Here is a 25130-nt window from a genome sequence, read left to right as displayed (position 1 = left end):
GGATACAGAGGACCCCCGTTCCGGTCGTGCCAATTGTGTGTTAGCAGATCCAGACAACTCCTGCGGTCCGGAACGTGAGGCCAGAGACGGAGGAGACTGGAGCTGGTGATATCGCTTGTTTTATGTGCCTATTTTGATCTAAGACACTGTAAGTGTTAATTTTATTGCGTGTATAAATTGTTATTATCGTGTTACGCTATGGAAGCCTCTCTTTTTTCCCATACACTATAACTGATGAGGTACCGTGTGTGCTGCTTAAACCATATCTATCAGACATCAAGCTGTGGGGTTATTTATCCATCATCTCTACAGAGTCAAGCATTTGCCTCTGATCTCTGACATGCCTGAATTTATTCGATGCCATGTGAGTCTCCATTCACCTGATAATATATATCACATCGTTTGATTCAAAACTGTATTTGCACTATTTTGTGCCTTTATTTTTCCACGTATTGATACCTGCGCTCCCCTGATCCCCGAGACGTCCTAAATCAGGTCAGATTGCCAGATACATATAGGCACACTGCTCCCGCAAAATATCCCCTCCAAAACACTTGCGCGACTCAATGCTAGGATTCCCTGCTTCAGCACAGACCAGAAAGGTAAATGGGGCATAGGTATGTGAGGTGTCCCTGAACTTGTCAAGGGGTAGGTTAAGGGGGACTAGGTTAAGGGGGATGCCCAGTTAATGCCCAGGTCACCCAGAACCTGCATAGGGGTTCTGGGGTACTCTAACCATACATAAGGTTGTGAGGGATTTTATAAGTCTATTTTATAGTCTATGGGGAATATGGCTAGTTACTGTAGAAGAAAAGTGCAGCTTTTTATTCTATTCCCCATACCAACAGACTTACAGTAAGTAAGTGTGTATATTTCTGTATTACCGAGGTTTTATCCACATAAACTCAAATTTATTTCACTGCTTTGTTTTGCCTATTGAATGATCCCAAAAATATAAATGTATTTAACCCATTTCTCCTTGGTGTCCTGCAGATGTGTACGCAGTTCTCGCAGCTGACTCTGCAGCATATTTTCTACTTGTGTGCGCCGCTCCAGGGAGACACGTTCTTCTTGCAGCACTCTCTGCATTCTGCAGTGCTGTCTGCACATCTAACTTTTTCTGGGTCAACTGTTTCTTCTCCTCTCCTAATTTATGGAGTTTCTTATCTCCTTCACTGACTTGGACATAGAGATTCTTGCACTCTTGGGTTACAGTTTCAAAACTGATATTTAACCCTTCGAAGATTTCTCTCAATGAACATAGTTCTGTGTTGAAGTGGCAACTCTTCTCCTTAGAGTCTTCCAGCTCTGTAATAAGCCTGTGTACCTCTTTCTGAGATGCTTCCAGTGCTGCGTCAACTTGAGCCATGAAAGTCTGGTACTGGGCAGAATCAGCGTAGACCTTCTCCAGCTTACTTGACAAGATCAACCTGTCATTCTCCAACTGATATTTTTCTTTTTCCCAGTCACCCTCTGCTTTTTCCAGCGCTAATTGCATCCTTGACTTTTCTTCTATCAATAGTCTGTTCTCCTCTTCTGATTCATGGAGTCTTTTATCTCCTTCACTGGCTTGGACAGAGAAGTTCTTACTCATTTGGTTTAAAGTTTCAAACCTACTATTTAACTCTTCGGAGGCGTCTCTCATCGAACGTATCTCTGTTTTCAAGTAGCATCTTTCCTCCCGATCGACTTCCATCTCTTTTTTGAAGTAACAAATGTCCTCCTGGGAGACTTTAAGCTCTGTATTTAGCCTGTCAATTTCCTTCATAGAACTTTCCAGGAATTCGTTACTTTTAGAAGCGAGGCGCCGATTTTCAGCAGCATCAGCATATGCCTTCTCCAGCTCACCTGACATGACATCCAGCTCACTCTCCAACTGGTGCTTTTCTTTTTCCTGGAGAACACACTTAGCAAGTGCTGAAGATAGACAGCTTTGTAGTGCAGTCTTGGCTTCTTGCTCCTTATCTAAACGTTCATAAAGACAATCAATCGCTTTCTGTGCAGCTTGAAGCGTCTGAGTAGGGGCATCTTTCTTTTCTTCCACTATTCTTGGGATACGTCTGTGAGTTGCCTTAAGCTGCAGCACAAATGCAGACTCTGAGGTTAAATTTTCATTCTTAATTTCTTCTGCAACTTCCACAGTAATGCCTCCCTTCTTTTCTTCTTCTTCCTTGCTTTGAGAAGTTCTGAAGAATCAGTGGTACTGTGTTCACATTTACTGCTCAAGACTGTTTGAGTGGGAGCCATAATTAAACCACACTTCCCAAGAAACCAGTATAGAGGAAATGTGTTTTTAAAACAGAAGCATTAGAATGAACAACAGGAATATTAGACACAGAGAGACACAAGATAGGAGAGCTGACCCTTTGAGACTTTAGCATCAGTCACAGAGATTTATAAATGCAAGGAAAAAACATAGACAGAGAAACCTGTAGTTACTGTATATCTGAATCTTTAGGCATCAGGCGTAGGGATATCATACAGACAGAGAAAACCTGCAGTTACATCTAAATCTTTAGGCATCAGGCGTAGGGATATCATATAGACAAAGAAAACCTGCAGTTACATCGAAATATTTAGGCATCAGGCGTAGGGATATCATACAGACAGAGAAAACCTGCAGTTGAATCTGAAACTTTAGATATCAGGCGTAGAAATATCATAGACAGCAGGAAACTAATACAGAGAAAACTTGTAGTTAGATCTGAAACTTTTGACATCGGACATAGGAATATCAGACAGAGAACCCTGCAGTCAAATCTGAAACCTTTGATATCAGGCGTAGGGATATCATATGTTGCAGAGAAACAAACTTTAGGGGAACTTGCAGGTAAACCTGAAACCTTAGAACCAATCATATGAAAAACTATAGATGCACGAAAATCAAAGCATGCAGCAACAAAATAATGGGAGCACTTTTGTCTTTTGAAATGGGGACCCTGTGAACAGCAGTGGTCCAACCAGGGAAAGCAGTAAATCAAGGTAACCGTCTTAAATAGAAATGTGAGTCTGAAAATCTGCAGTGGCCCACCCACAATGCAGAGACAATTCTTGTCCAGGTAATGAAAGTCTGAAAATGGCAAAAACAGGTACTGCAGGGAGGGGTTTTGTTTTTTTGTAAAAGGGAATTCTTCTCAGGGAGAAAGTGGCACAAAAAACCCCTGCAGAAACCTTTGCAGCAACAAAACCTTCAGGATCCCAACTGGGATTTCAAAAAACAAAAAAAGTACTTATCTTCCTCCAAGCTGATGGGGTCTGCTGAAGCAGGAAGGCAGAGAATCTGTTCCAGCGAGATCCAGAAGTGGCCTTTGCTTTATGTCACAGGAGACTCCTGTGGCGGGTAGGATCTCGGTGGCCGGAACAGCACGAGCGTAGTAGGGGTCACAAGCAGGGGTCCGAGGCAGGCGGCAGGTAGCGAAGTCAGGTAACAAGCAGAGGTCAGCAACGAGGAGACTGGAACAGGACAGGGGAGCAAGGACAGGTCTGGGGGCAGGGACTGAGAACAGGAACAAACAGGGACAAGCCAGGGCTTTTACTGTGAACAGACTTCTATGGTACAGATACAGAAAACAGATCAGGATATCAGAAGCATGTGCATCAGGAATCTGACTTCAAGCAAAGGCAAAAGCAACAGACAGGAAGCAAGCAATAAGGACAGAGACAGGAGCAACAAGAAGACAGACAGAGGAACCCAGAGCCAACAGAAGGCAGCAGCACACCCAGTGGACAAGGAAGCTATGGCTAGGCAGGAGGTCTAGGCGACCCTGACAGTCAGTCAGTGTGTGTGTGTATGTGTGTGTCAGTCAGTATGTATGTGTGTCAGTCAGTGTGGGTCAGTGTGTGTATGTGTCAGTGTGCGTATGTGTGTCACTGTGTGTATGTGTGTCAGTCAGTGTGTGTGTGTATGTGTGTCAGTCAGTGTGTATGTGTGCGTTTTTGTGTGTGTGTCAGTCAGTGTATGTATCTGTGCCAGTCAGTATGGGTCAGTGTGTGTAAGTGTCAGTCAGTGTGTGTATGTGTGTCAGTCAGTGTGTGTATGTGTGTCAGTCAGTGTGTGTTTGTATGTCAGTCAGTGTGTGTATCTATGCCGGTCAGTGTATGTATGTGTCTCAGTCAGTGTGTGTGTGTTTCCTGCTGCAGCCAGGGGCGGGGTGTAACATAGCGCACCACCCCCCCTTCCGCAAATTCTGCGCACCCCCTCTCCCTCCCGCGGGGGACATGCGCCCGGCACGGGCATGAGTAACGGCGGGCGAGAGGTGAGGTTACCCGTCCGCTGCCCGGCCCGCCTGGGTCACCCTTTCTTCCAGCAGCGGGTTGCGCCCGGGTTTGCGCCGTGTGCCACCGCTTCCTGCGGGCGCAGTGGAACACGTTCCAGCGCAGCCGGACCCCGCTGGACAAGAGCATGTACTGGCTGAAGCGGGCGTGCGGGGAGGGGGCCCGCGAACGCCCCCGTCAGTGGAACCTGGAGGGCGGTATGGCGCCGCTGCCAACGGGTGTTAGGAGCGTGTGGGGGGAACGGCGCCGCTGCCAGCCGCTTCTGCGCATGTGTGGCGTCCGTCAGCAGCGCCATCACAACTGCGCATGCGCGGCATGGCAGCGGGCAGGGAACGGCGGCTGTTAGGAGCGGCGCCGGCGGCGATATGACAGGGGACGTGTGGGGGGAGCGGCATCCATTACGTGACGTCACTTCCGTTTCACATTTCGGCTCCCATCTCTTCAGTTTTGTCCCATCAGGACTAGATGCCACTAAAGAAGTTTCACTTCAAAAACCATAAAAGGTTTACAACTGTATAAGCACTGTAAAAAAACAACCCAACAAATTATTTATTGGAGGTAATCCTCTGTTAGAGGTTTTCAGGTAAAGTAGCACATAGTTGTGCCTGGTTACTCCTCCGTCATGGCAGGTAGCTGGATTTCACTATTTCAGACTCCATCCAACATCAATGAGTTGCTCATGTAATATCTTAATACAGCAGTGGTGAGGTTACTCCCTTAGTTTGTCAATCTTGATCACCTACAGGCCACATCCATATATTCAAGTAACTATCTGCAGTACACTGACAAATTATGAATATTATAGCACTCTAGCCAAATATACAAAGTAGGCACTTGCTAGATGTCAACGCTATTGAGTGGCTTATTTTTCAAACCCTGAAGTGTTGATCACCAAAACATATTCATCACTTACTACACTCATAGTAAATACAGATAATACTAGAAAACATCTAAAGACGAAGCCAAGTTCGCGCAGAAAGGAATGAGAAGATAAGATAATACTACAGCCTGAAAAAAAAATGAAATGCTTTCTTGCTAATGCAAGAAGCCTGACAGATTAAATGGGGGAGCTTGAAGTAATAGCTACAAGGGTGCAGTATAATATCATATGCATTACTGAAACATGGTGGGATGAAACTCATGACTGGGCAGTTAATTTAGAGGGTTATTCCCTTTTTCGGAAGGATCGAGCAAATAGAAGAGGAGGTGAAGTATGCTTACATGTTAAACTGGATCTAAAACCTATTAAAAGGGACGATGTTTATGAAGGGAATGATGAAAATGTAGAGACCTTGTGGATATAAATTAGCAGTGGAGGAAAAGTATAATGAAAATGTTTGTAGGGATATGCTATAAACCACCAACTATCTGTGAGATTCAGGAAGCAAAAATACTTTTGCAAATGGAGAAGGCATCAAAACTAGGGCATGTTTGCATAATGGGTGATTTTAATTATCCAGACATAGACTGGGACAATGAGATTAGCATTACAACAAAAGGAAATAGGTTTTTGGGGTTGCTTAAAGACAATTATATGACCCAAATTATTGAGGAACCAACCAGGAGAGGGGTAGTTCTGGATTTGGTCATATCAAACAATGTAGAAGTAATAGCAAATATAGCAAACAAGTCCTGGAACATTTGGGTAACAGTGATCATAACATGGTCTCATTTGAAATAAATTATCAAAAAAAAGATTTTTGGGGTTCAACAAAGACCTTAAACTTTAGAAAGGCAGATTTTAATAAACAGAGGACTAATCTACAAGTAATAAATTGGGACAGTGCTTTTGCAGGGAAAATGTAGAAGATAAATGGGCAGTCTTTAAAACATTGTTAGAAAAGCACACTTATCAGTGTATACCCTTGGGTAATAAGTATAAAAGAAATAAGTCAAAACCAATTTGGCTAAATAAACAGGTTGGGGAGGAAAAGGAAAAGAAGAGGCAGGCGTTTAGATTCTTTAAGTCATAAGGGACGGAGGCATTGTATTAGAATTATAAGGCATGTAACAAAAATTGCAAAAGGGCAATCAAATTAGCAAAAATGGATAATGAAAAAAGGATTGCAATAGAAAGTAAGAACAACCTTAAAAAGTTCTTTAAGTACCTTAATAACAAAAAAATGAGAAAAGAAAATATAGGACCCTTTCAGTGTGAGATGGGTAGGCAGATTATTGGAGATAAGGAAAAAGCAGAGGTATTAAATAAATTATTTGCCTCTGGGTTTACTAGGGAAGAATCAATTTCAATTGTAGTGCCGCAGGAGGAAGCCACAACGTCCATATTAATGAACAATTGGTTAACTGAGGAAGAAGTTCATAGGCAGGTTGAAAAAAATTAAAGTAAATAAGGCACCTGGCCCCGATGGCATACAGCAGCGGCAGCTCTTATTCGAGCAAAAGCCGCTGGCTGTATGTGGCTGAAAAGCGGGTAGCCGCGGCGCGTGGCGGCGCACTGTGACGTCACAGTCACATGCGCGCCCGGCTTCCCCGTCTTCCCCAGGCTTCCCCGACACCCCTGGAGATGACATTAAGGTAAGCGGGGGTTCGGGGAAGCAGAGTGGCAGAGCAGAAGGGGTACAGGGGTCCGGAAGCGTGTGTAAATTGCGCGCGATGGAGGAGGGGGGGTGAGTGGGGGAACGCGGCGGCGCGCGTGCATTACTGGCGGCAGCTGGGGCAGATCCCGGCATGCCGCCGGTATTTAGTTCAATAAGATATGTCGCTACTGTACATCCAAGAGTTCCCAAGGAGATAAGTTCAGTAATAGCCAAACCCTTACATTTAATATTCAAGGACTCCATTTCCACAGGCTCAGTACCACAAGATTGGCATCAAGCAGATTGGGTGCCAATATTTAAAAAGGGAGCTAGATCACAAACGAGGAATTACAGACCTGTAAGGCTGACTTCAATAGTGGGGAAACTACTTGAAGGTTTAATATGGGATAATATTCAAGAATACCTAATGGAAAACAAAATTATTAGTAATAGTCAGCATGGATGTACAGTATGAAGGATAGATCATGCCAAGCTAACCTTAATTGTTTCTTTGAGGAGGTACGTAGGAATTTAGACCAGAGTAATGCAGTTGATATGGTCCACTTAAGGCTTTTGATATGGTTCCACATAAGAGGTTGGTGTACAAAATAAAGCAAATTGGACTCAGTAAAAATATGTGCACCTGGATTGAAAACTGGTTGAAGGACAGGCAACAGAGGGTTGTCATAAGTGGAACTTTCTCAGGTTGCGCTAAAGTCGTGAGTGGAGTACCTCAGGGATCGGTACTGGGACCACTGCTTTTTAACTTGTTTATTTATTAATGACCTGGAGGTTGGGATCGAGAGCAAAGTCTCCATCTTTGCAGATGATACTAAATTGTGTAAGATAGTAGAATCACAGCAGGATGTAATTTCTCTCCAGAAAGACTTGGAGACACTTGAAACGTGGGCAGGTAAATGGCAGCTGAGGTTTAATACAGATAAATGTAAGGATATGCATTTTGAAAGCAAGAATAAACTAGCGACTTACAAATGAAATGGGGATAAATTGGGGGAATCCTTGATGGGGGTGAGCAGGCTTAGCAATAGTGCCCAAAGTCATGCAGTAGCCGCAAAGGCAAACAAGATCTTATCTTGCATTAAATGGGCAATAGTGGACAGGCAGTATGAGGGAGCGGGATACACAATATGCAAAAGAGAAAAAACAGTATTTAGTGCAATTTTGCTTGAAACAACAATTGATGGTGCTATAATCTCCAATGGTTATACTCACATAAATGTGAGTACATTGGGCATATCACACTATGTACAGGTATGCAGGAACAGGTGTGGTATATAGCAGATAGCCTCCTGGTTGAGAAGGGACACACGCCCAAAATGGAGTGACCATCCATCCTATATTCAGGATAAATATAGGTCACCGTATAGATAGGAAAGATATCGTGATAGATGGTCCCCTGAGAGGTATTAAAAAGGTAGGCAGGACTGGCACTATCAGAATCACAATAAAAGATTTCAGAATAAAATAGTTTTTTTTACCTAGGGATCAGGGTTTTCACCATAAAAAAGAAAATAAAGAAGAGAAGGATAGACCTAAGAATGAGGTCCCAAAAAAGGAAAAACGGGAAAATCAAGAAGTAGAAACATCAGAAAGAGCAGGGATTGTTTTTTAGAGTGGGCCAGGTCTCTGAGTCAGAGGGAGGCCAACAGATTCTCTATTCTTAAGGAGGTGGACCCAATAGCAATAAACAAAAAAAAGAGAGAGAAACATAGAGGCAAGCGGGGGAGAGGAACGAGAAAGTCCCGAAAAAAGTTAGCCCGGTAGATACTAGGAGTATTTTTAATCTCAGTTAAAAAAACACTAGATCAAGAACGAGTTATTTCGAGAGTACTGGTGTTTGCACCAACAAGCAAAGATGCAGAACTTAGGAACTGGGGTAACCCTAGGGTTGACCCCCCAAATGGTATACCCAGTGTGAATCCACAATAAATCCATACAGAACTAAAAAAAGAAATCCACGTTCTACCCTCGAGGTAGTAAGGGGAATTTCTTGGATGTTTTTGAAAAACTGATTACGATGATTTTGAAAAAATGGCTTTAAGCAGAAGTAAATTTAAACACAACTTGTCAAAAACAGAACGAGAGGCAGTGAAGAATTTATCAGATGACAAAAAATTAGTCATAAAGCAAGCAGACAAAGGGGGGGGGGTCGTAATAATGAATAGGGTGGACTATTTAAAAGAAGCAGATAGACTTCTGGGTGATGTCAACACTTATGCAAAACTTGGAAACCACCCTACAAATCTATATCAAAAAGAATTATTAACGTTGTTAGATAAAGGGAAGGCTTCAGGGATTCTAAACGAAAAGGAGTCTGAATACTTAATGGCAGAAAATCCAAGGCTACCTATTTTCTAATTTTTACCCAAAGTCCACAAATCCTATCCCACCCTCCTGGTAGACAAATAATTTCGGGTATTCGGTTGCTGTCGCAAAATTTGTCCGAATATCTAGACAAGTATCTGCAAAAATACGTCAAAAGCCTTAGATCGTGGGCGCATGCGCGACGGCAAGGAGCATGGTCGCATAGGTTAGGAGCTCCGTGCCTCGCTCAACCGACAACGTTTGCTGACACCTAATAAAAACGTCTAAATCACCACATCAACTACCAGTCTACATAATTAAAGAACCTACGGTCCCAGGATGTCTACAAAAGGCCCAAGGTGGCTAGAAAGAAAGGATTGCCGGAATACTTCGGCCGTGCAGGGGCGAGTGTAGCGGGAGGAGAAATGGCGCCTCATTCAAATGCCGGGTCGGAGACAGAGCCTGACGGCGAGGAGGAAGAGCGGGACAACCCGGCACTGAGACCAGTCAGACAGCGCGACTTTGACAAACTATACACAGACCTTAAGACACTATTCCAGGCAGAAATGAAAGACCTAAAGAAAGAGGTGTCCGGACTGGGGGAAAGGACAAATACCCTGGAGACTAAAACGGACCAATCAATCAGAGCGATCAAAAGGCAAGATCGGAAATACACGGGTTTGCAAGAGCAGTTAAATGAATTACGGGAGCGCCAAGAGGACTCCGAGAAAAGAGACAGGCGTAATAACCTCCGGATTAGAGGAGTTCCTGAATCTGTCCTGGACTGCGACGAGTTCATTACAAAATGGCTGGAGGCTCTGCTCCCAGATATCCCAAAAGATCACCTGGTGATGGATAGGTGCCACAGAGCCCTAAGAGCCAAACCGCTCCAGAATGAGCAGCCCAGAGATATTGTGCTCCGGTTGCACCATTACCGCACAAAGGAGGCTGTCCTACACAAAACCAGACCCCTACCTGTGGTGGAGCACGAGGGCACGAGAATGTCCATCTTTCAGGACCTGTCCCCTGTGACGCTGGCCCGCCACAGATCCCTGCTACCAATAACGAAAACCGTGAGAGAGAAGGGGGACAGGTACAGGTGGACCTTCCCCTTCGGCCTTCAGGTGGCGAGAGGAGGCAAAGCATACACACTAAGGGAGTCGGATGAGGGGCCAGCCTTCCTTCACAAGTTGGGCCTGGGACTATACACATAAAATTCATTGAGTAATCCATATACTAGTTTCTACTACAAATACACTGGTCAACACAGAGTATAGCTACAGCTATTTATGCTTGATACTAACGTATAAGAGGTACCTACACCCCCACCCTTCACTCACAGTTCACTTGACATCAATGAAGGGGATATACTTCCATTCTAGGTATACATTTACCCTGACCCTATTATCTGGATCAATTTTTGGAAGTATGGATAACTAGACATATTACAGAGTTATACTCTCATAGGAACCATACATTAATATCCTATTCCTTTGAGTTTGGATTTACAGTATTTGAACTATTGTTACATTAACATGAATACATTTTATTTTAACTGCCTATACACTGTCGTGCCTAGACCTTATTATAATATAATTATTGGTCTACAGTGCGTCACTACTAGGGATTCTGTGTGTGTATTCGGTCCTCTTAACAGTCTATACCAACTCTCCATTTTCTTTAATCTATGCCCATATTAGCTGAGCATTTTTTGTGTACTACTCCTTGCAGCATATTCACTGTTGCTGAGGCATTTCTGTTTCACCAAGTGCCTTGCATCTGTATTTTATTATGTGCTTTAGACCGTCGGTCATGACATTCTAGGGGAACTATTTTGCTCCCCTATCTTTGTCAGGGTTTGACATTAGTGAATTGGTTCATGTTATGGTTTGTGTGTATTTAACATTTGATTCAGTGTCTGCTCTGTCCCTTAGTGTAGTTTATCTATATAAATTATTATTATTATTTTTTTTTTTTATTACCTGAGGTTTACTTTGAGGTCTCTGTTTTTTCTTAGCATGTTCTTTTTAATTATATTTTTGTGCATTGGTTAAATAAATCTGTTTAATTTTTGGTAAATCCGAGTGCTTGTTATGGGATTTCTTTTTCTTTTTGTGCTTTCATATATTCACTTCCCGATAGCACCGCCAGATGCGATATTTGGCAGCATCTCTGGCTCTGGAATACCTTTATTTAGAGGGAGTGGCTCAGTGAGTAAAGACACTGACTGGCATTGAGAGTTTGAAGCAGGGGAGCCTGGTTCATTTCACGGTGTCGACTCTTTGTGACCCTGGGCAAGTCACTTCCCTGTGCCTCAGGCACCAAAAAACATAGATTGTAAGCTCCACAGGGCAGACTTGTGCCTGCAAAATGTCTCTGTAAAGCGCTATGTAAAACTAGCAGCTCTATACAAGAACATGCTATTATTATTATTTTCAGTGATATAAATGTGGTATATCTAGAATTATATATATATATATATATATATATATATAAATATAAATATATATATATCTCCCAATAAAGAATATCACTTGTAAGCACATTCAGATTCACAGCTGTGTGAACAACAGAGCATTTGCTTATAAGGGTTTCATGTAAAAATTGATTTCAGGCAAAAGGTGACACATAGTGTACTCATTTGCATGTCCTTTCCCAGAATCTGTTACTACAGTGGAAGCACTGTATGCTAGGTGATAATGGTGAAAGGCAGGGATGTAGACCTGTCTAAGACATGTGAATGTGCTCACAAATGGTATTCTTTATTGGCTATATGCTAAAGGTGGAGGGTATTTTTTCTCACCTTTTTCACCCACTATATATACAGTATATATACTCTCGAAACCTTGTCCTATGACATATATTGTTAGTCCGAATAAAAAAGGTATCACCTAATACTGAAGAACTCATTTATTGTGCAATATATATCTTGTGTAATATATATATATATATATATATATATATATATATATATATATATATATATTGTGCAATATATTAAATCTCCCGAATAGTGGAGAAATTTTTCAAAAAAACAATGACTGTTTTTATTAAGCTAATCAAAGTCTACTTGCCTGGATGTGCATTTTTATTATTGCTTTGCCAATCAGAGTGGCTCCAAAGAAGGTCCAGAAGGGAACAAGGAAGTGCCCGCATGTTATTCCTGCTAGATCAAACAGAGGGTTGGGAATCTGGAAAGAAATTAAGAAAAAGAAAAGATGAAGAATAAAACCCCCTGATAACACATCTCTTAAAGGTGCAATTCCGGGTACTTATTTTATTTCACTTTTGTTTTTTTTAATGGAGCAATATCACAGAGTTTATTGTGCTTTTTAATATGATTTTTAATTTTATCCCAATAATTAACTGTTGCTATTTTAGATATTAGAACATGTAGAGGAATGAGGAGCACAACCATCCGCATCCAAAGTGCAAAAATTAATTAGGGCAACACCCAATGAAGTAAAAATTGTGTAATTTATTGAATCAGCTTGGGAATGGGGTAGGAAACGCACCAACGCGATTCATCCAACAGGACTTTCTCAAGGTGTGGGGAAACAGATACAGACATACAATTTAATAGTAAAATTTCGCGCCAAAACCGGAATGTAGTGACGTCATCACTGAGCGTCCCAAAACTGAGTCGCATCAGTGAGGCTCCACTCGCATTGGGCAACGAAATCAGCTGACATAACATTGAATGACATAACTTTAATCAGACAAAAACAAACAAACAAACAATAAAAATCCATATTAAATAATATAGATGATTAAAAAATGAGTATAAACCGTAAAGAACGTATACTGCCTCTGCATACCTAGTGTAACCATAGACGATATACCACATATATGGAAAAACATGACAAACCAAATGCTAAAGATATTAATAGGCAAACAATAATGAAATGTAATGAGTAGAACCAAATCCCTCAAATACATTATAATGCATGTTAATCCAGATCAATAATATCCAAATTGATAATTATATGGATCCACTTAAGGTATTACATAGTTACATAGTAGATGAGGTTGAAAAAGACGTATGTCCATCAAGTTCAACCTATGCTAAATTTAGACAAAAGATCCTGTATATATATTTATTGATCCAGAGGAAGGCAAACAAAAAACCTCAGTGACATATCATCCAATGATATCTCATAAAAGGAAAAATAAATTCCTTCCTGACTCCAAGAATTGCCAATCGGATTAAACCCTGGATCAACATCCTTCCCATGTATACTTATTTGGTATATTCCTGTATACATTCCCCATCTAAAAAGATGTCCAAACTTTTTTTGAACAAATCTATTGTATCTGCCATCACAGTCTCCATGGGTAATGAATTCCACATTTTAACTGCCCTTACCCTTTCCTTTGTTGCTGGTGAAATTTTTTTCCCTCCACCCGTAAGGCCTCGGTCCCGCTGCGCTCGTTGGCGCGGGCGGCAATGTAGCGAGTTCCCCACCAGCAGGGGAATCCTCGCGAGCCGGTCCCGGTCCCCACTGGCTGCACAGCTGACTACACGCTGTGGCGCGTCAGCCGCTGGAGACACCAGAGAATGGTGTTTCCTAGCGTTGACGCGTGACGTGTGTGGCTGTGAGCCAATGGGGAGGGGAGGGGAGGCTTCGGGAGGAGGAGAGGCTTCGGGGAGCGGGGAGGAGTGTGGCGTGAAAGCAGGTGAGTGCCTGTCTGTGTGTGTGTCCCTGTCTGTGTGTGTATGTGTGTGTGTGTGTATGAGTGCGTGAGTGCCTGCCTGTGTGTGCGCGCGTGTGTATGAGTGCGTGAGTGCCTGCCTGTGTGTGTGTGTGCGCGTGTGTGTGTATGAATGAGTGCCTGCGTGTGTGTGTTTAAACTTACCTTTCCAGCTCCAGCCCGAGTCCGTGGAGGGAGGGGGGGGAGAGTAGCGGGTCTCTCCGCTCAAGCCACGCCCCCCCTCCCTGTCAAACCGCCCACCACCCGCCCACCTCCCGCTCCGGCTCCCGCTCCCTACAGACCGCATATCGCGGTCTGTGTATCTCAGCGCACCGCCTGTCAGCAGTGCGGATGCGCTGACTCTGGGAGCGGGGCCTTAGCCTAAGGGATGGCCCCGAGTCCTTTGTACTGCCCGTGGGATGAATAGTTCTTTTGAAAGCTCCTTGTACTGTCCCCGAATATATTTGTATATAGTTATCATATCCCCTCTTAGACGCCTCTTTTCTAATGTAAACAAATCTAATTTAGCTAGCCTCTCCTCATAAGTTAGATTGTCCATCCCCTTTATTAATTTGGTGGCTCTTCTCTACACTCTCTCTAGTTCCATAATGTCTTTTCTTAGGATTGGTGCCCAAAATTGTACTCCATATTCAAGGTAAGGTCTTACTAATGCTTTGTAAAGAGGCATAATAATGTTTACTTCCCTTCCATCCATTGCCCGTTTGATGCAAGATAAGATCTTGTTTACCTTTGTAGCTACTGCATGACTTTCGGCACTATTGCTAAGCCTGCAGTCTACAAGCACTCCTAAATCCATCTCCATCAAGGATTCCCTCAATATATCTCCATTTAATTTGTAAGTCGCCTTTTTATTCTTTCATCCCAAATGCATAATCTTACATTTATCTGTATTAAACCTCATTTGCCATTTACCTGCCCACGTTTCCAGTCTCTCCAAGTCCTTCTAAGGAGAAATGACATCCTGCTCTGATTCTATTACCTTACACAATTTAGAATCATCAGCAAAGATAGAGACTTTGCTCTCAATCCCAACCTCAAGGTCATTAATAAACAAGTTAAAAAGCAGGGGTCCCAGTACTGATCCCTGAGGTACTCCACTTTAGCCCAACCTGAAAAAGTTCCATTTATGACAACCCTCTGTTGTCTGTCCTTTAACCAGTTTTCAATCCAGGTGCATATATTATTACTGAGTCCAATTTTCTTTATTTTGTACACCAACCTCTTGTGTGAAACCGTGTCAAAAGCCTTTGCAAAATCTAAGTAGACCACATCAACTGCATTACCCTGGTCTAAATTCCTACTTACCTCCTCAAAGAAACAAATAAGGTTAGTTTGGCATGATCTATCCTTCATAAATCCATGCTGACTACTACTAATAATTTTGTTTACCATTAGGTATTCCTGAATATTATCCCGTATTAAACCTTCAAGTAGTTTCCCTACTATTGAAGTCAGGCTTACAGGTCTGTAATTTCCCGGTTGTGATCTAGCTCCCTTTTTAAATATAGGTACCACATCTGCTTTACGCCAATCTTGTGGTACTGAGCCTGTGGAAATGGAGTTGTTGAATATTAAATATAATGGTTTGGCTATTACTGAGCTTAGCTCCTTGAGAACTCTTGGATGTATGCCATCGGGGCCAGGTGCCTTATTTACTTTAATTTTTTCAAGTCGCTTATGAACTTCTTCCTCAGTTAACCAATTGTTCATTAATATGGAGGTTGTGGCTTCCTCCTGCGGCACTACTATTGAACTTGATTCTTCCCTGGTAAACACAGAGGCAAAGAATTTGTTTAATACCTCTTCTTTTTCCTTATCTCCAATAATCTGCCTACCCATCTCACACTGAAAGGGTCCAATATTTTCTCTTCTCATTTTTTTGTTATTAAGGTACTTAAAGAACTTTTTAGGGTTAAACTTACTTTCTATTGCAATCCTTTTTTCATTATCCATTTTTGCTAATTTGATTGCCCTTTTGCAATTTTTGTTACATTCCTTATAATTCTGTACGATGTCTCCGTCCCTTCTGACTTAAAGAATCTAAACGCCTTCCTCTTCTTGTCCATTTCCTCCCCTACCTGTTTATTGAGCCATATTGGTTTTGACTTATTCCTTTTATACTTATTACCCAAGGGTATACACTGATAAGCAGTGGTCGACAAATCACCAAAAAATCTACTCGGCGAACAAAAAAATCTACTCGCCACCTAGTACCACACGTGTGCTGCTTGGGCCAATAGGAGCTCACCACGATGTTAAATCCATTCGCCCGGGGCGAGCAAATGTATAGGTTTGTCGAACACTGCTGATAAGTATGCTTTTCTAACAATGTTTTAAAGACTGCCCATTTATCTTCTACATTTTTCCCTGCAAAAACATCATCCCACTGTATTACTACTAGATTAGACCTCAGTTTATTAAAATCTGCCTTTCTAAAGTTTAAAGTCTTTGTTGAACCCAAGTAATCTGTTTTTTGATAATTTATTTCAAATGAGACCATGTTATGATCACTGTTACCCAAATGTTCCAGGACTTGAATATTTGTTATTACTTCTACATTGTTTGGTATGACCAAATCCAGAACTGCCCATCTCCTGGTTGGTTCCTCAATAATTTGGGTCATATAATTGTCTTTAAGCACCCCCAAAAACCTGTTTCCTTTTGTTGTAACGCTAATCTCATTGCCCCAGTCTGTCTGGATAATTAAAATCCCCCATTATGCAAACATGACCCAGTTTTGATGCCTTCTCCATTTGCAAGTATTTTAGCATCCTCAATCTCACAGATATTTGTGGTTTATAGCATATTCCCACAAACATTTTCTTTATACTTTTACCTCCACTGCCAATTTCTATCTACAAAGTCTCTACATTTTCATCATTCCCTTCATAGACATCATCCATTATAATAGGTTTTAGATCCAGTTTAACATATAAACATACTCCACCTCCCCTTCTATTTGTTCGATCCTTCCGAAAAAGGGAATATCCCTCTAAAATAACTGTCCAGTCATGAGTTTCATCCCACCATGTTTCAGTAATGCCTATGATATCATACTGCTCCCTTGCAGCTATTAATTCTAGCTCCCCCATTTTATCTGTCAAGCTTCTTGCATTAGCAAGCATGCATTTAAGTTTTTTTTCAGCCTGTACTATTATCTTATTTGCTCTTTCCTTTCTGCTCCCACTTGGTTTAGTCTTTAGAAGTTTTCTAGTATTATCTATGGGTGTCTCATTGCTTGTCAAACTCACACTTGCCCCCATTCTACCTCCATACCACCTTGTATCCTCCTCTATTCCATTTAGTTCATTATCTGTTTAATTCCCCTCCCCCCTCCATCCTAGTTTAAATTCTCCTCCAACCTTTTTAGCATTCTCCCCCCTAGCACAGAAGATCCCTGCAATCCGTCCCTAGAATATAGCTGGCACCTCTCAGAAAAGGAGTCCCAGTGCTCTAAAAACTAAAACCTCTCCTTCCCTCACCACTTTCTAAGCCATGCATTAACCTCTCTGATCTCTGACTGTCTCCCTGAGGTAGCGCATGGCACTGGTAGTATTTCAGAAAATACTACCTTGGAGGTCCTTGCCTTAAGCTTTTGGCCTAGATCCCTGTAATCATTGTTTAGGACACTCCATCTTTCTCTAACTTTGTATTGTATTGTAACCCTCTTTCCGACACTAACAGGAATGGTATATATGTGTCTATATGTGTCTATATATATATATATATATATATTGTGACAGAAACCAGGGGTTGGTAATAAACTCCATATACAGGGCTCCCAGGATACTGAACAGTTTCGGTCCTGTCTAAGCTGAACAGGGCAGCCTCGTGGTACAGGCACTCCATTCCACAGTTTGTCTGCTGCCTGTTTTCTGTCACCTGTCATGCTGATTAGAGTTCAGGTATATAAGACCTGTTTCCTGTTTCCTCTGGGCCCCGCCCAAGAGCCTGGAAGGCTGCTGAACTGCAGAGGGGTGAGAAAGCCTCTTTCCCAAATCGCTTCATTCATTCTGTTAGTTTGTCTAAAGACTGCAAAGGTACTTATTTTGTTGGTGGAAGTGGACAAGCCACTTCCAACTCTGAGTCAGGGACATCTAAGTTTAAGTTATCGCTCAGACGAGCAGCTTTTTGTTTGGCTTTGTTTTCTGTTTAAACTGTGGCAGTCTCAGTGCCTGGGACTGAATAAACCAGGCATAGCCTGTTTAAAGGAACAGTACGTGACGTCTCATCATTTAACCTACCCTAAAAGACCGTGTTCTAACAGTCCCGGACAGACGGCGGAGCCCCGGAGTAAGCCGTTTGTCACATATGGTGGAGAATGCGGGCAGAACACTAAAAGGTCTGGGGGTTAAAGAACTTTAAAGAAAAAAAAAAAAAAAGGTTTTTTTTCTCTCTCTCCAAACAAGATGGAAGACGTGGTGAGTGCGCTGGTACGCAATGTCGCTGTCCAGAGAGACGCGAATGAAGCCCTGCAACAGGCGAATGCAAACCAGCAAGAGACAAACCGCTTGCTGAAAGAGGAGCAACAGCGGTTCGCTCAGGGCTTACAGCAGGAACTCGAGATCCTGAGGGAGACTATCAGTAACCTTCCACTGGCAGCGGCAGCCCCAGTTCCGAAAATGACCAGGGCAAGCCACTACCTTCAGAAGATGGGACCCTCGGATGATGTGGAAGCCTATCTTCTCACGTTTGAACGCACGGCACAGAGAGAGGGATGGCCAGAAGCTGAGTGGGCTGGTCTAATCGCACCCTTCCTAAGCGGCGAACCCCAGAAGGCTTACTTTGATCTAGAGCCAGCCGAAGCTAACGTCTATGCAAAATTGAAGTTCGAGATCCTCGCCCGCCTCGGCGTAACCACGGCTGTTCGCGCCCAAAGGTTTCACGCATGGTCCTTCACGATGGATAAAGCCACCCGAAGCCAGATGTATGACCTCATCCACCTCGCCCGGAAGTGGCTACAACCCGAGATCAACTCAGCAAGCCACATCGTGGAACGGTTGGTCATGGACCAGATCTTGAGGAAACTTCCCTCTGCCTTACGCCATTGGGTCAGTCGGAGTGACCCCCACAATGCGGATGAGCTTGTGGCCCTCGTAGAAAGGTACAATGCAGCAGGAGAGCACCCGCAACCCACAGTCGTGGAGCAACCCCACTACCCGAGGTTCCAGGACTCTTCCAGAGACGGTAAAAGGGTACCGGGGTTAAGGGGAGCTGAAGAGCGGCGACCACCTTCACGCAGCACCAGCAACAGTGGTTCGCACACTAAGGGCAATAGCCAACATGGGGAGCCGGGAAAAGGCTCTAAGTGGGACACAGACTATGTACCTAAATGTGTAAATTGTCATGAGAGGGGCCACACAGCAAAAATCTGCCCACTAAATGATGAGCCCATGCAATGCAACAGCGTGGAACCTTATTCGCTGTTGTCCCAATGTATGGGCCCTAGCCCAGAGGACCCCTTGAATAACCATCTGTGGGCATTTGTAAAGGTTAATGGTAAGAGGGTTCGGGCACTTCTTGACTCTGGGAGTATGGTCACACTAGTGTCCGAATACCTATTGCCCATTAAGAAGAAACAGGTAAACAGTTCACAAAGAGTGGCAATTTGTTGTATACATGGGGATAATCATGAATATTCCACTGTTGATGTTTTTTTTGAAACAGAATTTGGTTCTTTAGATTTCAAGGTGGGTGTTGTACCCAAACTGGCACATGATGTGTTAATAGGGACCGACTTTCCCCATTTTCTAAAAATGTGGTCCCCAGCTCAGAATAGCGCCCAGAGTTCAATAGCAGACCATAACGAAGTGTTAGAAGAAACAAATCCTTTCCCTTTTTCAGAAATGGAGGTTGACGAGGGCCCAAATAAGAAAGGGGAAAAGGAGGAGTGCTGTGAAATTCCCTTCCCCATCACTACTTTGGTAGGGAATACCCCAAATCAAGATGTTGATCAGGCACTTACCACCCCAGTACAGGATAAGACCCTCGCTGACCTAGAGGTCAGTCCTGGGAGTTTTAAGAAGGCCCAGTGGGAGGACCCCACATTAGCGGTAGCAAGGGGAAATATACGGGACCAGAATAGTACTCATGGCCAACCAGATAGGTCACTTGCTTACCCCTACTTCGAGGTAGAGAACGACCTAGTATATCGGGTTGATAAAAGAAAATCAGTTACAACTAAACAATTGTTGGTACCACGGACATTCCGTAACGTAGTATTACACCTCGCACATAGTCATCCATTGGGGGGACACCTAGGGGTGGAAAAGACAAAAGAAAAGGTTCTCCGAAGCTTTTATTGGCCTGGGGTTCTGGCAGAAATTACAAACTATTGTTCCTCATGCCCAGAATGTCAGATCACCGCCCCGTTCAAAGCATACCGCAGCCCATTGGTACCCCTTCCCATAATAGAGGTACCATTTGACCGGATTGCTATGGATCTAGTAGGACCCCTAATAAAGTCTGCTAGGGGACATCAGCATATATTGGTAATATTAGATTATGCTACCCGATATCCGGAGGCAGTTCCCCTACGTAGCACCTCTGCTAAAAACATAGCAAAAGAGTTAGTACTTCTGTTTTCCCGGGTCGGAATTCCTAAAGAGATCTTATCTGACCAGGGAACACCATTTATGTCCCAAGTAACAAAAGAGCTATGTAAACTCCTAAAAATCAAGCATCTCAGAACCTCAGTCTATCATCCACAAACAGATGGTTTAGTGGAAAGGTTCAATAAAACCTTAAAGAGCATGTTACGCCGGGCGGTCGATAAGGATGGGAAAAACTGGGACTGTTTGTTACCATACCTGTTATTTGCCATTAGGGAAGTTCCCCAGTCATCCACAGGCTTCTCCCCGTTTGAACTATTGTATGGCCGACATCCAAGGGGCTTACTGGATATAGCCAAAGAAACTTGGGAACACGAGGTTACCCCTTACAGAAGTGTAATAGAGCATGTTGCCCAAATGCAGGACCGCATTGCTGCAGTCCTACCCATAGTGAGGGAACACATGGAGAAAGCTCAAGAAGCACAAAGGAATACGTATAATAAGGGTGCTAGGGTCAGAATTTTTTTTCCAGGTGATAGGGTACTAGTTCTGGTTCCCACCGTGGAGAGTAAATTCCTTGCTAAATGGCATGGGCCATATGAGGTCTTGGAAAGAGTGGGAGAAGTAAATTATAGGGTAAGGCAGCCAGGTAGGAGGAAACCTGAGCAAATTTACCATATAAACCTACTCAAGCCCTGGAAAGATAGAGAGGTCTTGTTAACCCTAGTACCCCCAGGTCCGTCAGAGAATCAAGAAACTGACCCAGAGGTTAGCATAGCTGAAACACTGTCCGTGCATCAGAAACGAGAGGTCCAGAGTTTAGTGAGAAGGAACAAAGAAATCTTCTCTACACAGCCAGGTAAAACTAACGTAATTAAACATGACATAGTCTCTGAACCGGGGGTCCGAGTTAACCTTAAACCGTACCGAATCCCAGAGGCCAAGAGAGAGGCTATAAGTTTAGAGGTTAAAAAAATGCTAAAACTAGGCGTAATTGAGGAATCCCAAAGTGGGTGGAACAGCCCTATAGTTTTAGTCCCAAAGCCAGACGGTACAACAAGGTTTTGTAATGACTACCGGAAACTAAACGCGGTGTCAAAATTTGATACTTATCCTATGCCCAGGGTGGATGAACTTGTAGAGAGACTGGGCAAAGCCCGATATCTCACAACCCTAGACCTAACAAAAGGGTACTGGCAGGTTCCCCTCACAGAAAGGGCAAAAGAAAAAACAGCCTTCTCAACCCCAGACGGCCTCTTTCAATATAAGGTGCTGCCTTTTGGCTTACATGGAGCTCCCGCCACATTCCAAAGAATGATGGATAAAATTTTAAAACCACATGTTCGGTACGCTGCCGCCTACCTGGATGATGTGGTAATCCATAGTGAAGATTGGCAGTCCCACCTTCCAAAGGTCCAAGCTGTGCTCGACGCAGTTCGGTCTGCTGGACTAACTGCTAACCCCGCTAAATGCACTATTGGTCTGGAGGAGGCCAAGTATCTGGGGTATTCTATTGGTAGAGGGTTACTCAAACCACAAACACTCAAAGTAGAGGCGATACAAAATTGGCCAAGGCCAGTCACAAAAAAACAAGTAAGGACCTTTTTGGGGTTAATTGGCTACTATAGGAGGTTTATTCCCAATTTTGCAACTAAGGCAACCCCACTAACCGACCTCACAAAAGCAAGAGGACCGCTAATGGTAAAGTGGTCCCCCGAAGCCGAACAGGCCTTTAGAAGCCTGAAAGAAGCTCTCTGTGCCCAACCAGTGTTGGTCACACCTGACTTCTCCAAAGAGTTCGTAGTCCAAACCGACGCATCTGAGGTAGGGCTGGGGGCGGTACTCTCCCAGGAGTCTCAAGGGGAGGAGCACCCCATCCTTTATTTAAGTAGGAAACTAAATCCCCAGGAGAAAAATTACTCCATAGTCGAGAAAGAGTGTCTCGCAATAAAGTGGGCTGTAGAGACACTCAAGTATTATCTGTTGGGGAGAAAGTTCCGATTGGTCACAGATCATGCACCCCTTACCTGGATGTGTCAAAATAGGGAGAAGAACGCTAGGGTGACCAGGTGGTTCCTAAGCCTACAGCCCTTTAAATTTTCTGTGGAACACAGGTCGGGGCACAAACATGGCAATGCCGACGGGTTGTCAAGGATGCACTCCCTAATATCCATGGTCGCTCACCCCTCGAGGTCTGAGCTGGGGGGGAGGATATGTGACAGAAACCAGGGGTTGGTAATAAACTCCATATACAGGGCTCCCAGGATACTGAACAGTTTCTGTCCTGTCTAAGCTGAACAGGGCAGCCTCGTGGTACAGGCACTCCATTCCACAGTTTGTCTGCTGCCTGTTTTCTGTCACCTGTCATGCTGATTAGAGTTCAGGTATATAAGACCTGTTTCCTGTTTCCTCTGGGCCCCGCCCAAGAGCCTGGAAGGCTGCTGAACTGCAGAGGGGTGAGAAAGCCTCTTTCCCAAATCGCTTCATTCATTCTGTTAGTTTGTCTAAAGACTGCAAAGGTACTTATTTTGTTGGTGGAAGTGGACAAGCCACTTCCAACTCTGAGTCAGGGACATCTAAGTTTAAGTTATCGCTCAGACGAGCAGCTTTTTGTTTGGCTTTGTTTTCTGTTTAAACTGTGGCAGTCTCAGTGCCTGGGACTGAATAAACCAGGCATAGCCTGTTTAAAGGAACAGTACGTGACGTCTCATCATTTAACCTACCCTAAAAGACCGTGTTCTAACAGTCCCGGACAGACGGCGGAGCCCCGGAGTAAGCCGTTTGTCACAATATATATATATATATATAAATATAAAAAGAACTAAACTGACCCATAAAGATCCTGCAGTATGATTTGTCCAGGTACATGTTTAACAACATATATAATCACATATATAACCATCCCATACAGAAACTGCACAGGAAAAGTAAGTAAATAAGTTAATATTAAAAACAAAGGATATATACACTAAAATTAACCAAATCTTGTCCATAATAAAGATCATGAATCTCACTAGGGGATGTCCTCATCACATCATATAATATCCAACGTTTAGCAAATTCTAAATGAAATGGAACAGATTATATATCCTTCTGTATACACAAAGAGCCTATGCAAACTAGCAAGAGTGAACACACATTGAGAAGAGCAAAGAGTCATGATACATACAAATCTACCCATATAGAAAGAATACATGTATATATTCTCGCCTAATGCAAGGTACTCATGACTGGATATCACAAGAAGTGGGTAAGGTCCCAATCAATGTTCATCCCGTGAGGCACCCTGGTCCTCAAAGTGAAGATCCAGAATGCCTCACGTCGGTCCAGTTGCAGGGTCCTATTCCCACCCCTTGGTAGAGGTGCAACATATTCAATGCCCTGGAACGAGAAATTAATAGGACCCTGTAACAGGGGACTTACCCTGTTCAGAAAACTTGCCTCTAATCCAGCAGTGTGCTGGTTAATTGACCAGCACCTGGCTGATTATAGGTGTTAGAAAAAGCCTGCATCTGAGACAGAAAGTTAGACTCCTTAGCACACCTGTTAGCTGAACAAGGAGACAGACGTCTTGAGCCTGCCAGAAGAGACTGCACGCTGCCAGCAAGACACAGGGGAAAGTACTTCTAAACCTGGAGAACAAAGAAGCCTTCCCCTACAAAAGACAGATAAGGCTTTCCTTTCAAAGACTTTTTGTATATCTGCACATATCAAGATATATGTTTGGGGCTGGGAGACATGCTAATCTAAAGGGAGTTGTGGACTGCATAGGTTTAACTAGAAATACTCCCAAGTGGAACAGAAGCTTTGTTTGACCCCTTATTTGCATACGTTTGGATGTTTTCTTGTGTTAAATAAACAGGCGCAATAAAAGCTGTATTTAATTTCACATTACAATAGTCTCCATTGCATACCTCTGCACATGTCCTCTTACAGACCCCCTTTAGAACAATTGCAAAAATGTTTTGAGACCGGGTGATTAAGATCTCCACTCGATATCAGTCTAAAATGTTCCATCATTCTTATTTTCAGGCATCTGGTGGTCTGACCAACGTATTGACATCCCCACCCACATGTAATCAAGTAAATAACAAAGGATGAGTTACAATTAATAAATGTCAATACTTTATGTTTTGTTCTTGTTACAGTGGAAGTGAATGTATTAGAATGATCCATTTTATTACAAATTTTACATTTGTTACATTTAAATGATCCTTTGGGGAGGGCAGATCTATCCTTGGTGGCCGTTCTAAATAGACTATGTGAAAGGGAACTGGCCACTGTCCTGGCTTTTTTTATTTACAGATACAGATACAAATATACATACAGTGTTCAACAAATCCGGTCGCTCTGTCGCCCCTGGCGACAGGATATTGATGGCTGGCAGCATGCCAAGCAGCCATGCTGTTTTTAATTAATTCCCCTGCTCGCACAAAAACAAACCAAAAAAAAAATCCCCCTTCCTGATTGGATGACTCAACTTGCTGGCCTGGTGCCAGGATTTTTTTGGGCAGGCAGCCAGGCTCTATGTGAGCCCGCGCTGTGACGGTGGCCCCTCCCATTGGATCCTGTTGCAAGAAGCAAGAAGGTAAGCCTCATGCCTCCATTCCCATCCCTGCCTCCATTCCCATCCCTGCCTCCCTGCCATGCCTAAATTCCCTGCCTCTCTTCCCCTTCCATGCCTCCCTGCCAATCGGCGAACGCCCCCCCCCCCCCCACCACCGCAGTG

The 25130-nt window shown here is 43.3% G+C and overlaps 1 protein-coding gene across 6 annotated transcripts in view; it reads right to left on the bottom strand.

Annotated features, from left to right (window-relative positions):
* VMP1 (vacuole membrane protein 1) overlaps positions 1-25130 on the bottom strand; it is a 479796-nt gene that overhangs the window by 75076 nt on the left and 379590 nt on the right. For all 6 annotated transcript variants that reach the window (XM_075589658.1, XM_075589660.1, XM_075589661.1 and 3 more), the window contains one exon: positions 12212-12328. In XM_075589658.1, the coding sequence (XP_075445773.1) occupies positions 12212-12328 (117 nt within the window). The remainder of the gene's footprint in view (positions 1-12211; positions 12329-25130) is intronic.

Source organism: Ascaphus truei, chromosome 3 (assembly GCF_040206685.1).
Source record: "Ascaphus truei isolate aAscTru1 chromosome 3, aAscTru1.hap1, whole genome shotgun sequence".
In the NCBI taxonomy this organism is placed as follows: Eukaryota; Metazoa; Chordata; class Amphibia; order Anura; family Ascaphidae; genus Ascaphus; species Ascaphus truei.
This window is presented reverse-complemented; position numbering and strand designations above follow the sequence as displayed.